Raw genomic sequence first — 14,262 nt, 5'->3', positions numbered from 1 at the left:
TTGGGGACATCAGATGCAGGGGAATGGGGCAAGCATATATGGCAGCCATGAGAGTGTAGGGATCAAATCTCCACTGTGGCCAGCATGATTGCTCCCACCACTCCCCTTTGGACCTACCACAGTGTGGTGCCAAGGCTTCACTTCCCACAGGCTGTGACTAACCACAGCAGAATGGTACAAAGCCAGCCCCTTTCGGCAAGATGAGAGACACCTCTGAGAGGTGATTTTAGCCTGAGGACTCCCCATAAACCTATTCCAAACTTCCTTAGACCACACTGCAGTCCTGGTCTTTCCCTAGCCAATCCTTCTTTCTCTGTCACCTTCCACAGTTGTCATACCTTCCCTACAGGCTGAATTTTCTCCCCACCTTTTCCTTCTCCCTTCACTAATAAATCTCTCTGGTATCTAACCCCTGTTTTTGTGTCAGCTGCTTGGCAAGTGTGAACCAGCAAAAATTTTGGTAAATTTCTGTGATCTAAGAAAAACAGATGGCAAGATGAGGACCTGGGACTGGCTTATTCATGACTTTCAGAGAGTTGTAGTAATAGAGGTTAAAATAGGCTAATAGAGCATGGTATCACTGTGGAAAAAAATATGCAGATGGCCAGGCGTGGTGGCTCACGTCTGTAATCCCAGAACTTTGGGAGGTCGAGGCAGATGGATCACAAGGTCAGGAGTTCGAGACCAGCCTGGCCAACGTAGTGAAACCCTGTCTCTACTGAAAATACAAAAAAAATTAGCCAGGCGTGGTGTCGTATGCCTGTAATCTCAGCTACTTGGGAGGCTTAGGTGGGAGAATCACTTGAATCTGGGAAGCGGAGGTTGCAGTGAGCTGACATCACGCCACTGCACTCCAGCCTGGGTGACAGAGTGAGACTCCGTCTCAAAAAAGAAATATCTATATCTATCTATCTATCTATCTATCTATAGACAAGGCCAGGCATGGTGACTCAAGCCTGTAATCCCAGCACTTTGGGAGGCCAAGGCAGGTTGATCACCTGAGGTTGGGAGTTCGAGACCAGCTTGACCAATATGGTGAAACCCTGTTTTCTACTAAAAAAAAAAAAAAAAACACAAAAAAAATTAGCCAGGCCTGGTGGCATGTGCTTGTAGTCCCAGCAACTCAGGAGGCTGAGACAGGAGAATTGCTTGAACCTGGGAGGAGGAGGTTGCAATGAGCTGAGATCATGCCACTGCACTCCAGCCTGGGTGACAGAGTGGGACTCTGTCTCAAAAAAAAAAAAATTTATATTTATTATATGCAGTCACTAAGGATGCTACTTAGCATCTGCAACCGAAACAAAGCAAGAATGAAAGAGCAGGAGTCCGAGGGCATTCATCCCAATAAGGAGTCACAATCCTTGCTTAGTTTCTGAACTTGAGTCAATTTTCAGATCCATACTGATTGATAGAGGAGATGGTCAGATCCTTAGAAGGAAAGAACCTGGAACACTGAAACACACATGTCCTGTAATAATTCCTCCAATCTTTACCCAAAGGTACCTACAGCCATCTATGTAGGTTTATGCAACTCTGGAATACTCAGACATTTTCACAACTATTGAACACAAGGTCTGAGTTGATGTTGATGCCCAGAGATTCAAAGCTTAAGGCTTAAGGGGGCCAGGTTATAAATGGAGTCTTTGCCAAAGTCATGCTTACCATGAGACCACTGGGTCCATAGACCCATACAGTGGTCATTTTCCCAGACCCTAAGCAGGAAATGATATATTTGTCTCAAGTATAAGCTAATGCATATTGGGGCACCATATTGGAACCTTGGCCTATGGAATAACAGCAATCATAGTGGGGAAGACCAAGCCTCTGAAACTGCCCCCATCCTTGGCCAAGATAGTAAATCAAAAAGTATTATGTCCTAGGTTAGGGGATGATGGCAGAGATTAGAGCCATCATTGAAGAACCTAAAGGATACAGAGCTAGTGGTCCTTAGTGTATGTCTGTTTCATTCATTAGTCTGGCCCCTGCAGAAACCACATGGATCCTGAAAAATGACCATAGACAAACTCATCCAATTAAGTAGCTGTGATCACAGCTGCTGTGCCAAATATGGTATCATTACTAAAACATATTAATAAGCCCTTCGTTTATGCGACACAGTCATTGATGTGGCAAATGTGTTCTTGTCTATTCTGATTATGAAAGGTCAGAAACATTTCATATTCATAGGAAATGACAATATTAATTCATATTTTTGCCCAAGAACTGTGTTAACTCTCTGGGCCTCTGTCACAATAGAGTCCAAAGAGATTTAGGCTGCCTAGGCATCCCACAGAACATCATATCAATCCATCACATTGATGACATCATGCTTAGATTTAGGCTGCCTAGATATCCCACAGAACATCACATCAATCCATCACATTGATGACATCATGCTTAGATTTAGGCTGCCTAGATATCCCACAGAACACCATATTAATTAATGACATCGATGACATCATGCTTATTAGGCAGGACAAGCAAGCAGTGACTTAGATGCTGGAGGCCTTGGTAATAGGGTGGGAAATAAACCCTGCAAAGATATAGACACTTGCCCCACTTAACTGAAGTTTTGTTTTGTTTTGCTTTTTGTTTTTTGTTTTTTGCTTTTGGAGACAGAGTTTCACTCTTGTTGCCCAGGCTGGAGTACAATGGCACAATCTTGGCTCACCGCAACCTCTACCTCCCAGGTTCAAGCGATTCTCCTGCCTTAGCCTCCCGAGTAGCTTGGATTACAGGTGTCTGCCATCACGCCCAGCTAATTTTGTATTTTTAGTAGAGACAGGGCTTCACCAGGTTGGTCAGGATGGTCTCGAACTCCCAACCTCAGGTGATCCGCCCGCCTTGGCCTCCCAAAGTGCTGGGATTACAGGCAAGAGCCACCACGCCCAGCCGACTGAAGTTTTTAGGGCTCCAAAGGTTAGAGGAATGTCAGGATAATCTCTCCAAAGTAAAGGACAAATTGCTGCATGTTGCCTCCTCTACAATGAAAAAGAAAGCACAGCGCATTGTAGGCTTCCCTGGGTTCTGGAGACAGTATTTTCCATGCCTGGGAATACTGCTCCAGTTCCTTTACTAGGCAACACTGAAAGCTGCTAGCTTAGAGTAGGTCCTGGAGCAAGAAAGGGCTTTACAGCAGATCCAGACTACAAAGAAAGGAGTCTTGCAACTTGGGTCATGTGATCCAGCACACTTGGTGGTGTCAGAGAGTGACAGGGAAAGATACAGAGTAGAGTTTGTGACAAGCCCCAGTGGGGAATCACAAGGGATTCTGGAGTAAGTCCATAATATCTGCATCAGAGAATTATAGGCTTTCTGAGAAACATCTGTTGGCATGCAGTTGAGGCCTGGTGGATACAAAATGCTTCAGCATGGCCACCTGGTTAATGTGTCCAAAACTTCCCATTATGAGCTGAATTATGTCATAAGCTCAGAAGTCATAGTGTTGTACAGGCCCAACAGCAGTCCATCAAAAGATGAAAATGGCACATCTGGGATCAAGCCTGAGCGGGGCAGGATATAAGTAAGCTTCAAAAGCAGGTAGTTTAGACTTCCATGTCAACCAGCACAGTGGCACCATACCCTCTCCCAACTCACACCCATGGCCATATGGAGGGACCCACATGAGCAGTTGGAAGAAAGGGAAAAGGCTCAAGCTTGGTGTAAATATAGGTCTGCTCAATATGTAGGTAGGGTGAGATGCAGTGGCTCATGCCTGTAATCCCAGTACTTTGGGAGGCTGAGGACAGCAGATCACTTGAGCTCAGGAATTCAAGACAATCCTGGGAAACGTGGCGAAAGTCAGGCATGGTGGTGCATATCTGTAGTTCCAGTTACTTGAGTGACTGAGGAAGGAGGATCGCTTGAGCCCAGGAGGTCAAGGCTGTAGTGAGCCGTGATCGTGCCACTGCACTCCACCCTGGGTGACAAAATGAGAACCTGTCTCAAAAAAAAAAAAAAATTGTGGATAGAAGCTGAAAAGGGATGGTGGCTGCATGATAGCCACATTCAGGGGTAACCTGAAACACAGTAGAGAAAGAAAATCTTCACAATGAGCAGAGCTCTGAGCAGTGTGCCTGGTCATTCACAGTTCCTGGACAGTGGCCAAAGGTCTGGCTCTCTGATCAGGGACCTGGAAGGAAAAGCACTAGAAGAAGAGATAAGAAGGATGAGATAGAGGAATGTGGAAGGACAAATGGGCTTGTGTACAAAGTGTGAAGAATTTTGTATCTTCAAAAGTACCCACCAGAAAGTATCCCCTTGAAAGAGGCTCTGAACAACTATGTAGACAAATGACTCGGCCAACTGACATTAGCCAACCTGAAAGTGGCACGAGGACACATTAATGGGTGGCTACTGTGGCAGATATGGAGGCTACATGTGGACTCAACAGCATAGACTCCCACTTACCAAACTGACCTAGCTGTTGCCGCCTTTGAATATCCACTCTGTCAGCACTGGAGACCCATGCAAGTCCCCAACATGGCCCTGTTCTTTGAGATGACCAAACAGACACTCAGCAGCAAGTTTACTACGATGGGCCTTTCTATTCTGGAAAGGCCAGTGGTTCCTCATAGACCATCATTTTTGAATATGGTTTGTCTTTTCCTGCCCACAGTGTCCCAGCCAGCACCACTATCTAGGAGCTTATAAAATGCATGACATCAGGCATGGAGTCCCATACAACATAGCGTCCAACCAGGGGACCCACTTCACAGCAAGAGAGGTACAGAAGTGGGCCACTGACAATGAGATCCACCGGCCATATTATGTTACCCTCCACCTAGAAGCAGCTGGCCTTATGGAGCACTGGAATAGATTTCTAAAGGTACAGCTGAACTGCCATCTCAGAGATGACACTCTGAAACGATGGCAAGTCATTCTTCAGGATGAGGCATATGTATTAAATCAGAGACCTCTATATGGCTTCCAAAAGGAAGAATACATGGGTCTGGAAACCTAAGGGTGGATGCAGGCATAGACCCCATGTACCATCACTTCAGTGGCCCAGTGGGGGATTTTATATTTCCCATCCCTGCAACTTTGGACTCTTCAGCACTGGAAGAGGTGATTTCCCAAAACTAGAAAAAGGCATTCCTTTCTAAAGTGTGTGACTTCCGGTTTGAAAAGCCCAAACTGGGGCTTTTATTGGTGGATTTTAGTTTCTTGTCATTCCCTTTGTACAGAACATGATCTGTACCACAGCTCAGAGGAAGAGGCCCTGGGCTTGAGATTTTCAGCTCAGAGATGGGGTACATTTCTGATACAAAGCTGGATCACTCCAAAAAAAAAAAAAAAGCCATCATAAGCAAACAAACAAAAACAGGCCCTAGTTATTTAAAAAGAGTATGAGTAGGTAGTCAAGTCCCCGTCAGCTGGCTTGGGTAGTAGTTAAGGATCCCTACTAGGCATTACATGCCAGTTGGGGAGCAGGGAAAGATCCAGAGAAACTCCAATAACTCTTGGCCTCCCAGGTTAGGAGGCTGTCCCAATAGGATAGACTAATCCTGACCATATCACCAATGAGCCTGGAGCCTCTGGTCCCAGTGGCAGTGCGGTCAGAGTGACTCCACACCTTCCTGGAATGTAGACTAAGGTCTGTAGATATCTACCCAGCTGTCTGACCCAATTTTTTTGAGAAGAGAGCTGGGGCTGACTATAGAGAGCCTGATACTCATTTAAAATACCTGGGATGAGGCCAAAATCAATATAAGGATTAATAAGCTCCTTCCAGCTTCTCCCAGCCCTTTCTGATATTTTCTAACATCCCATGTAGAAGACAGGTTGAGTAGGAAACCTAATGTAGAAGAGAGGTTGAGTAGGAAACTCGAGTGCACCCAACCCTGTTTTCAGTAACTGCTTCTGTTTTGTTTTTCTTTTACTATATTGTCCCCACCCATCTTACCTGAATCTGTCCATCACGCTGTCTTCTACTGGTCTTCCATACATTCTAAAAGCTGTTTATGGGGTGAAGACCAGAGAATACACTTGGTGCTAGCGTTCAACATTAAGTTGGGTATCCTAAGGTCCCTGAGCTAAGTCTTCCCAGGAGTTAAAGTCTGAAAATGCAAATACCAAAAGGAGCCATGGCCAAAGGCAGAAGCAGGGCAGCATCTAGCAAGAGCAGACCCTTGATAAATGCTCCTTCCCTTCACTTCTCTTGGCCTTATTTCCTCATCTTTAATATAGAGACGATAATAAATACATTCAATGGCATTTGTGAGGACTCAGCACAAACACATTAGCAGGTGACTTCCCATCACCATCACCATCACCATGTAAATATTAGCTCTCTCGACTCTATCTTTTCTTCTTGTCTTCTTTTTTTTTTTGTCAGAGTTTTGCTCTGTTGCCCAGACTAAGTGTAGTGTAGTAGCAGTGGTGTGATCACGGCTCATTGCAGCCTCAACCTTTTAGGCTTAAGCAATCCCCTACCTCTGCCTCCCAAGTAGCTGGAACTACAGTTGCATGCCACCATGGCCAGCTAATTTTTAAAAATTTTTTGGTAGACACAGGGTCTCACTGTGTTGCCCAGGCTGGTTTCAAACTTCTGACTTCAAGCAATCCTCCCATCTTGGCCTCCCAAAATGCTGGGATTATAGGCACCTGGCCCGTTTTCCTTTACACTGTATCAGAAGTGGTGATTGAAACATTTAATAATCTAGATGCAATAAACAGTTTCCAATCAAAACAGGCACTGGCTCCAATGCTAGGGCAGGGTCCTAGAAGCCCCCTGCAGAGCCAGGTCTTAACTCTTTTGTTGCTAAGGTCCTGGAAGGTCTGGGGAGCCTGAGGGAAAGGGCAAAGGTGGCTAGGACATGGGGCACGCCTAAAGACACAGATGTTTACTAACTGGTTCCCAGGTCAACACCAACCCTGCATTATTCACAAGCGTCTTCACAATCTGGATCAAACTTCTCAGACTCTGCCAGGTGCAGTGGCTCACAACTGTAATCCCAGCAGTTGGGGAGCCCAAGACAGGAGAGTTGCCTGAGATTGAGAAGTTTGAGGCCAACCTGGACAACATGGCAAAAGCCTGTCTTTACAAAAAATACAAAAATGAGCCGGGCATGGTGGTGCATGCCTATAATCCCAGGTAGTCAGGAGGTGAGGCAGGAGGATCACTTAAGCCCAGGAGAGCAAGGCTGCAGTGAGCCATGATCATATCACTGCACTCCAGCCTGGGCAACAGAATGAGACCTTGCCTCAAAAAACAAAAATAAAAGGAAGAATGTTATGTATAGTTTTTCCAAAAAGTTCCTTGGCACTAATAAAGCTTGGAGAAGCTGGAACATTTCCAAAAAGTTCCTTGGCACTAACAAAGCTTAGAGAACTACTAGTTGGTAAGTGATGGCCGTAGGTAAAACAAGTCCGAGTCTAAGCAGGTTGTTTCAGTAGCTACTAGAGGAAAATGGTTTCAGGTTACAAAGGCAGTTTCAGCAGCCAGACTTGTGCAGAATTACATTGTTGGAACAATATTATGTTCCCTGAGTGCTTTTCCCACCTGACTCTCTTTTTGTTGGTCATTTCCTGATTTATTATAAAGGCTATTACAAAGAATACAGATGAAGAGATGAATAGGGCAAGGTGTAGAGAATGGGGTGTGGAGTTTCTATGCCCTCCCTGGGCTCACCACCGTCCAGGAACCTCCAGTAAACGTTGGTGTTTCCTTGAGTTCTGTGAGCGCGCCAGCAAATTAATAAAACCCAAAGAAATGGTTGTGGGAACCCCAACTTAAAGCTAGTCAGTCAGAAGTTCCGGAGGCCTGGACTTTCTACTGGTGTCTTACGAGCAGGGTCGTCTTGTAGGACTGAGCCCTCAATCTCTGGGATCTGATGCTGTCTCCAGGTAGATAGTGTCAGAACTGAACTCAGCTGGAGTTGCTTGGTGTATGGGAAAACAAAACAAAACGAAAACCACGTGTGGTTTTCGATAAACCCTGAAGCCACATTTTCTGTTAGACAAAAAGACGTCAGTGGATATAGTGCTCCCAACACGGTGAGGTCTTCTGTGTTGACTGTTGTTGTGTGAAAGAATAGAAAAAAAGAGCTTATGTTTTCCCACTCAATATGCAAAGTGGTACAGTCACTTTGGTAAACAGTTTGGCAGTTTCTTTCTCTTTTTTTTCTTCTTCTTGTTGTTCTTCTATTTTTTTTTTGTTTTTTTTTTTTTTTGTTTGTTTGTTTGTTTTGGGGACGGAGTCTCGCTGTGTCGCCCAGGCTGGAGTGCAGTGGCCGGATCTCAGCTCACTGCAAGCTCCGCCTCCCGGGTTTATGCCATTCTCCTGCCTCAGCCTCCCGAGTAGCTGGGACTATAGGCACCCGCCACCTCGCCCGGCTAGTTTTTTTTTTGTATTTTTTAGTAGAGACGGGGTTTCACCGTGTTAGCCAGGATGGTCTCAATCTCCTGACCTCGTGATCTGCCCGTCTCGGCCTCCCAAAGTGCTGGGATTACAGGCTTGAGCCACCGCGCCCGGCCTGTTCTTCTATTTTTAAAATTTTATTTATTTATTTATTTTTGAGACAGAGTCTCTGGAGTCTACCCAGGCTGGAGTACAGTGGCATGATCACAGCTCACTGCAACCTCCTGGGTCCAGGCGATCCTCACACCTCAGCCTCCTGAGTATCTGGAACTACAGATGTGCGCCACCATACCCAGATAATTTTTGTAATTTTTGTAGAGATGGTGTCTTGCTATGTTGCCCAGGCTGGTCTTGAACTCCTGGACTGAAGGGATTCACCCACCTCGGCCTCCCAAAGCGCTGGGATTACAGGCGTGAGCCACCCCACCCAGTCAAGCCTATAGTTTTAAAATATATGGCCTTGTAAGAACAACACAAATATAAGTAAAACTATAACTGTAGGGAGGAAGAACTGGAAAAACATTCCTAGCAATGGAAAAGAACGAATAAAGAGAAGAAAAGGGTGGCTTATGCCTGTAATCACAGCACTTTGGGAGGCTGAGGCGGGTGAATCATTTGAGGTCAGGAGTTCAAGACCAGCTTGCCAACATGATGAGACCCTGTCTCTACTAAAAATACAAAAATTAGCTGGGCATGGTGGCGCATGCCTACAATCCCAGCTACTCGGGAGGCTGAGGTAGGAGAATCGCTTGAACCCAGGAGGCAGAGGTTGCAGTGAGCCGAGATTGCACCACTGCACTCCAACCTGGGCAACAGAGCGAGATTCTGTCTCAAAAACAATAAATAAAAAATAAAAATAAAGAGAAGAAAAGGAAACTTCAGCGGCCCACTGGGCAGTTGTGGGCCCAAGGGAGAACTGGAGATTTGAAGAGCAATTTCTGGTGACAAGGAAACCACCCCCGCCCCCACGACAGGCAGCACAGTGAGGCAGTATCCCGGGGACAGAGGTGTGTCATGGCAGCAGTGACTCGTCCAGGGGGCCCTCTCATATGGAAAGAGGTCATTCAAAAGTCACCTTTGTCGACTGTCTTTGAGTCCGCCAGTTTGAATCTGAAAGTAACTGACAGTTACTTTCGAAATGTCAGGGTTTGAGGTAAAAGACTAGAAAGCTGGTTTTGAAAGTATATCCCACCCTCAACCCTGCTTCACCCAGAAACAGGTGCTTGACATGACTTCAGAGGGGTGAGCAGCCCCTATTCAGGGAGAACAAGAACCCCGATTCAAGGAGAACAGTGGGTTCTCCTAGGAGGGGTGGCCAGTTTCAGCTACCTCTGAGGAGTCCCTCTGGGACCCCATCCTTCATTAAAAGTTTTTCTCCTTGAATTTGGAGAAATCCACATTTTCTGTTAGACAAAAAGACGTCAGCAGATATAGTGCTCCCAATATGGTGGAGACTTGCACATGACTGGAAGTGTTTAGCCACTTTGAGGTTTCATCCTTCTTACCAGTCCCAGCATGGGGAAGACGTACTAATACGCGCTTCCTTCTATCCCTCTGATTTGAGTCAAAACCTCATATCTGCCTAACATAATCCTGGAAAGGATCAGATGCAAAAGTAATGGGGAACTAATAGACAAGACCCAATGTATTGGTCAGTAAATCCAAGAGGAGTCTTTGGCTTGAATTTGGAGTCAAATTTGAAAATTATATATTTCCAAATATATAAGGAAATATGTAAGAAAAATATAATTAACTTCTTGATTTCCTCTTCTTGGTAACGCATCCCCTCTGGTTGGGTCTCTAAACCACAGTGGATAAATGAAGGCAGCTCCTCCAATTTCACCTGGAAATTCAGGGAAGGGAGAAAGAAGGTGGAGGCTAAACAGAATCAAACTCTATGATCGTTGCTTTCCTTAGATGGCACAAGTGGTGGGAAGAGTGGAACCAGGAGGGAAAAAGTTTAAGGAAATATTTAAGCAGTAGTGTGCAGGAAGAGGGATGAGGGGAAGGAGGTAGGAGGCTGCCAGGCAGAAGGAAATACCCAGATGCTCTCTGAGCAAGAGGAACTCAGGATACATATAACCAACTCACATTTCTTTGCAGAGCTGCTCCCAGTCCCAGCACCATGCACTGCTGCCTATGGAGATATATCATTGTTGCTGTATCCTTAGTCATCCTGGGCTTCATTCTCCAAGAGAATAAAGAGGAGCATGTTGAATACAGTGTATTATGATGAGTACCAGAGATTAAGGCTGCAGCAGCTTGTCAACCCTTCAGTACGAGGGAAAGTTTTTCAAATTTGTGAAATACTCTAGTCTCATCATAGGAGTTCTAAGGAGAGAACACGTGAAGAATCACGAGAATGTCAGGGAAAAAAAAAAAAAAATGAACCAGTCTTCAGATATGGGTGGGATTTGACTAGGGGAAAGGAGGAAGAAAGGGGACTCCAGGTGTGGAGAGGGCAGTGCACGCCCACCTCTAGAGGACCAGGCTGACTGGCAGGACCAGCAGGTGATGAGGACTGCCTGGGTGCTGGCCACCTCCCGACCAGGACCTAGCATGGAGATGTTATTTTTCCTATTTCTCACATGAAGGATTGGAAACAGCTTCCCTAAGTGGACAACATCTGCAAGTGAGAAGACCAAACCCCACACAATTCCTGGCCAGGCTTCGAAATCCACATTTTTCATAAAACACCTCCGACCAGCTGGAGCTAAGCCCAGGGCAGGTGTTGGGAGTGGTTCAGAAATGTGTGTGTGGTCAGATTTGAGCAAAAGAAAGGACTCTAGAATTGAGGCACTGGGGCATATGTTCTTTGAGGACAGGGCCAGGCACTGGGCACCAGCACATCTCACAGAACCTAGCCCAGGCCTAAGCCGAGGTAGACGACACTGGCCAGCCTGACAACGGTGGGGTCAGGCAAGTGCTTACTCCGCACAAGCCTTGGCCCTTCCCACAGGCACTCCACACAAACCTGGGAGCCCCACTTCCCAACTCAGGACCCGCGGCCGGTGCTGGAAAGCCCTGTGTGTTCTCATGATGAGGTGGGGAGAGCGGTTCCCTGAACCCCACACTCGGCTTCCCTGGGCACAGGAAGCTGGGGCTTGCCCAGCCTGTCCTAAAAGGGAGATCTGCTCCTCAATTGTCTCCAGAGAATCTGGGGGTGAACCTCAGTACTGACGTATCTTATCCTCAGAAGGAAAAGGAGGACATAGCTTGGCAAATAGCTGTCAAACAAATCAACTACGAAAGCAAGAACCATCTGTGAACCTTCAAGGAGATGCAGAGAGACTCATCTCTTCTCCAGCACGCCAGCTACCAATTCCTGGCTGGAGCCCCTCCCCAGGAAAAGAGTGAGTACCTGGGAGGGAGTGGTCTGACCGGGAGAGGATTAGAGTATTTTAGCCAGAAAAGGGAAGGAGGGTTGAAAAGGGAAGTGACTGGCATGTGGCGAGGAAAGGCTGTGCTCTGAGGCAGGGCCACGCTGTGGAATTTGGTCCATGTTATAATCCTGAGTGTGTTTTCCTCCCATCTGGTCACCCCTTGAATAACCAATAGGACAAAAGGGCCATAGCGACCCTGGGAAGGAGCTGTTCCATAGTGAAGCTCAGTCATTGTCGGCCCCCAGGGAGGGGAAAACAGGAAGGGGAAAGAGCCAAGGGGAGCCATGGGAAAAGGCATTGGATAGAGGGCAGGCAGAGAGGGCCGTGTGGACTTCAGATCTCAGTGCACTAGACTGTTGGACCCTTGGGTTTACATAGATTTCCAGAGATCCTCTAATCCAGGTCTGGTTGAACTGTGGTAGCTGAAATAAGGCTGAAGGTCAAGGCCAGGCTAAGACACTTTGCCAACCCAGCAATTTGCCTTTGGCACCCAGCAGCCTTGCCCATGAGAGAGAGCTTTGCCCTTCATAAAGCTTCCCCAAGAGCCTTCCAAAATATTGACCACAATACTTTGACCAAATAAAATCACATCACAATTTCTGATCAGATATTAACCTCCCATCTGGACTACATGCCCCAGGAAAAGGAATGTGAATTGTCACTGGGATCGGCATAAGGGGAAGACCTGGGAGGAGAGTCCTAGGAATTCTTCACCAGCCTGAAGTGCTCATGTGCCTCCTGTCTCCCCCAGGACTGCTCACCGTGGGGATTGCCTCAATGCAGCATCCTCGTGGGAGCTACCTCTTGGACACCCTGCAGTCCATGTTCCAAGCTTCCTCAGAATGTGAGCTGGAGTATATCATGGTGCTGGTTCACCTGTCAGGTCCTGACCCTGAACGACTCGTCCAAACAGCTGCCAGTATTTCAGCTCTCTTCACAGAACAGATTGGGGCCAGGAAGCTGCTGGTCATCCATGGTGGCTCCTCTCTCCCAGGAGATCTGAGTGACGTTAATCACTCGTCACCCTGTGAAGCCCTCTATTCCAGGCAGAAAGTAGACCATGCCCTCCTCATGAACTTTGCTAGCAACCTCTCTGATTACTTTCTTTTGTTGGAAGATCATATTCATTGCACCCCCAAATTAGCTACTGCCGTCTCTCCGGCATTATCAGCCTGGAAAGAACTACCTTGGGTGATCCTGGAGTTCTCCCACCTGAACATCTCTGGGAAAGCTTTCTGCACCAGTGACCTCTCCCGCCTGACCGCTTTCTTGTTCCTCTTCCATAAGGACACTCCTACTCACTTGCTTCTCTCTGAATTTTGTCTTCTCTTGGCCCAGAATGTTCCTATTCATTTCAGTCCCTCTGTCTTCAACCACACAGGCGATTATTCTATGTTTCATGAATATGCTTTCCTGTGGAGAAGGACAGAGTCTTTGGTGAACCAGATAACCCTGTTGCTACTGTCCTCACTGACATGGTGTCAATGTTGGCTGTGATTCCACAGTACACTTATACACTGAACAAGGAGGGCTACTCTACCTTAGATCCTTTGAAAGGAAACTACTTGACCGTGATTCTGGACAGGCCATAAAAAGTCACCCGGATAGTGGTACTGACAGGCTCTGACAAAGACGGGAGGTACCGACTGCAGCAGGGGCAAGTGGAACTGGGCTATGACCCCCAGGAGGATCCTAAATCCTGTGCTCGCTATGCCCTGCTAGGGCCACTGGCGGGAGGAAATTTGGACCAGATAGTATTTTTTGAAGAAGAGTCTGTGGAAGAGTTGAGTTGTATCCGGCTGCTGGTGTTGGCATCTCAAGAGTCTTGGCTCCTGATCAAGCAGATCAAAGTCTGGACTGAGCCTGATGAAGAGGAGAGATAGAAGGCACAATGGGGATTCTGGAAGAATTGGGTTTGAGACTGGAATCTATGTGGTTGAGAAGAAATAAATCCGGGCACTGATCCAAGTCTACTCATTCTTAGTAGGGTGGTCATATAATTTATTATTCAAACTAGGACACTTTTTTTTTTTTTTTTTTTGAGACAGAGTTTTACTCTTGTTGCCCAGGCTGGAATGTAATGACACAATCTCGGCTCACTGCAATCTCTACCTTCTGGGTTCAAGCAATTCTCCTGCCTCAGCCTCTTGAGTAGCTGGGATTACAGGCATGCGCCACCACACCTGGCTAATTTTTTTTTTTTTTTTGTATTTTTAGTAGAGACAGAGTTTCTCCATGTTGGTCAGGCTGGTCTCGAACTCCCGACCTCAGATCATCCACCCGCCTCGGCCTCCCAAAGGGCTGGGATTACAAGTGTGAGCCACTGCACCCAGCCCAAACTAGGACACTTTTGATAGTGAAAGGAAGCACTCTTAAAAACTGCACTAGAACAACAGATGTAAACCAGGACTGTCCCAGGCAAGATGAGATGTAATGTCCCCCAATGATGAGCTTTAAGAGAGATGACACAGTCTAATGAGGGGTGAAGCCAAGACAATATCCTTCTGGCTTCCAAAC

General features: G+C 46.6%; 1 protein-coding gene across 1 annotated transcript; it reads left to right on the top strand.

Moving 5' to 3' along the window:
* The first annotated feature begins 11,525 nt into the window (after positions 1–11,525).
* On the top strand, positions 11,526–13,724 carry LOC117075635 (alpha-1,6-mannosyl-glycoprotein 4-beta-N-acetylglucosaminyltransferase-like). The gene is made up of 2 exons (XM_033198169.1): positions 11,526–11,715; positions 12,497–13,724. The coding sequence occupies exons 1-2, from the start codon at positions 11,643–11,645 to the stop codon at positions 13,240–13,242; spliced, it is 819 nt and encodes a 272-aa protein (XP_033054060.1). The 5' UTR covers positions 11,526–11,642; the 3' UTR covers positions 13,243–13,724.
* The last annotated feature ends 538 nt before the right edge of the window (positions 13,725–14,262 follow it).

The sequence above is a fragment of the Trachypithecus francoisi genome, unplaced genomic scaffold (genome assembly GCF_009764315.1).
Source record: "Trachypithecus francoisi isolate TF-2019V2 unplaced genomic scaffold, Tfra_2.0 Lachesis_group5, whole genome shotgun sequence".
Lineage (NCBI taxonomy): Eukaryota > Metazoa > Chordata > Mammalia > Primates > Cercopithecidae > Trachypithecus > Trachypithecus francoisi.
Note: the sequence above shows the minus strand (reverse complement) of the source record. Positions and strands in the feature narration are given on the sequence as shown.

Coding starts and splice junctions, on each gene's coding strand:
- LOC117075635 (XM_033198169.1), top strand. CDS start 11,643: ATGCAGAGAGACTCATCTCTTCTCCAGCACGCCAGCTACCAATTCCTG. Junction 11,716..12,496: donor AGCCCCTCCCCAGGAAAAGA/GTGAGTACCTGG, acceptor TGTCTCCCCCAG/GACTGCTCACCGTGGGGATT.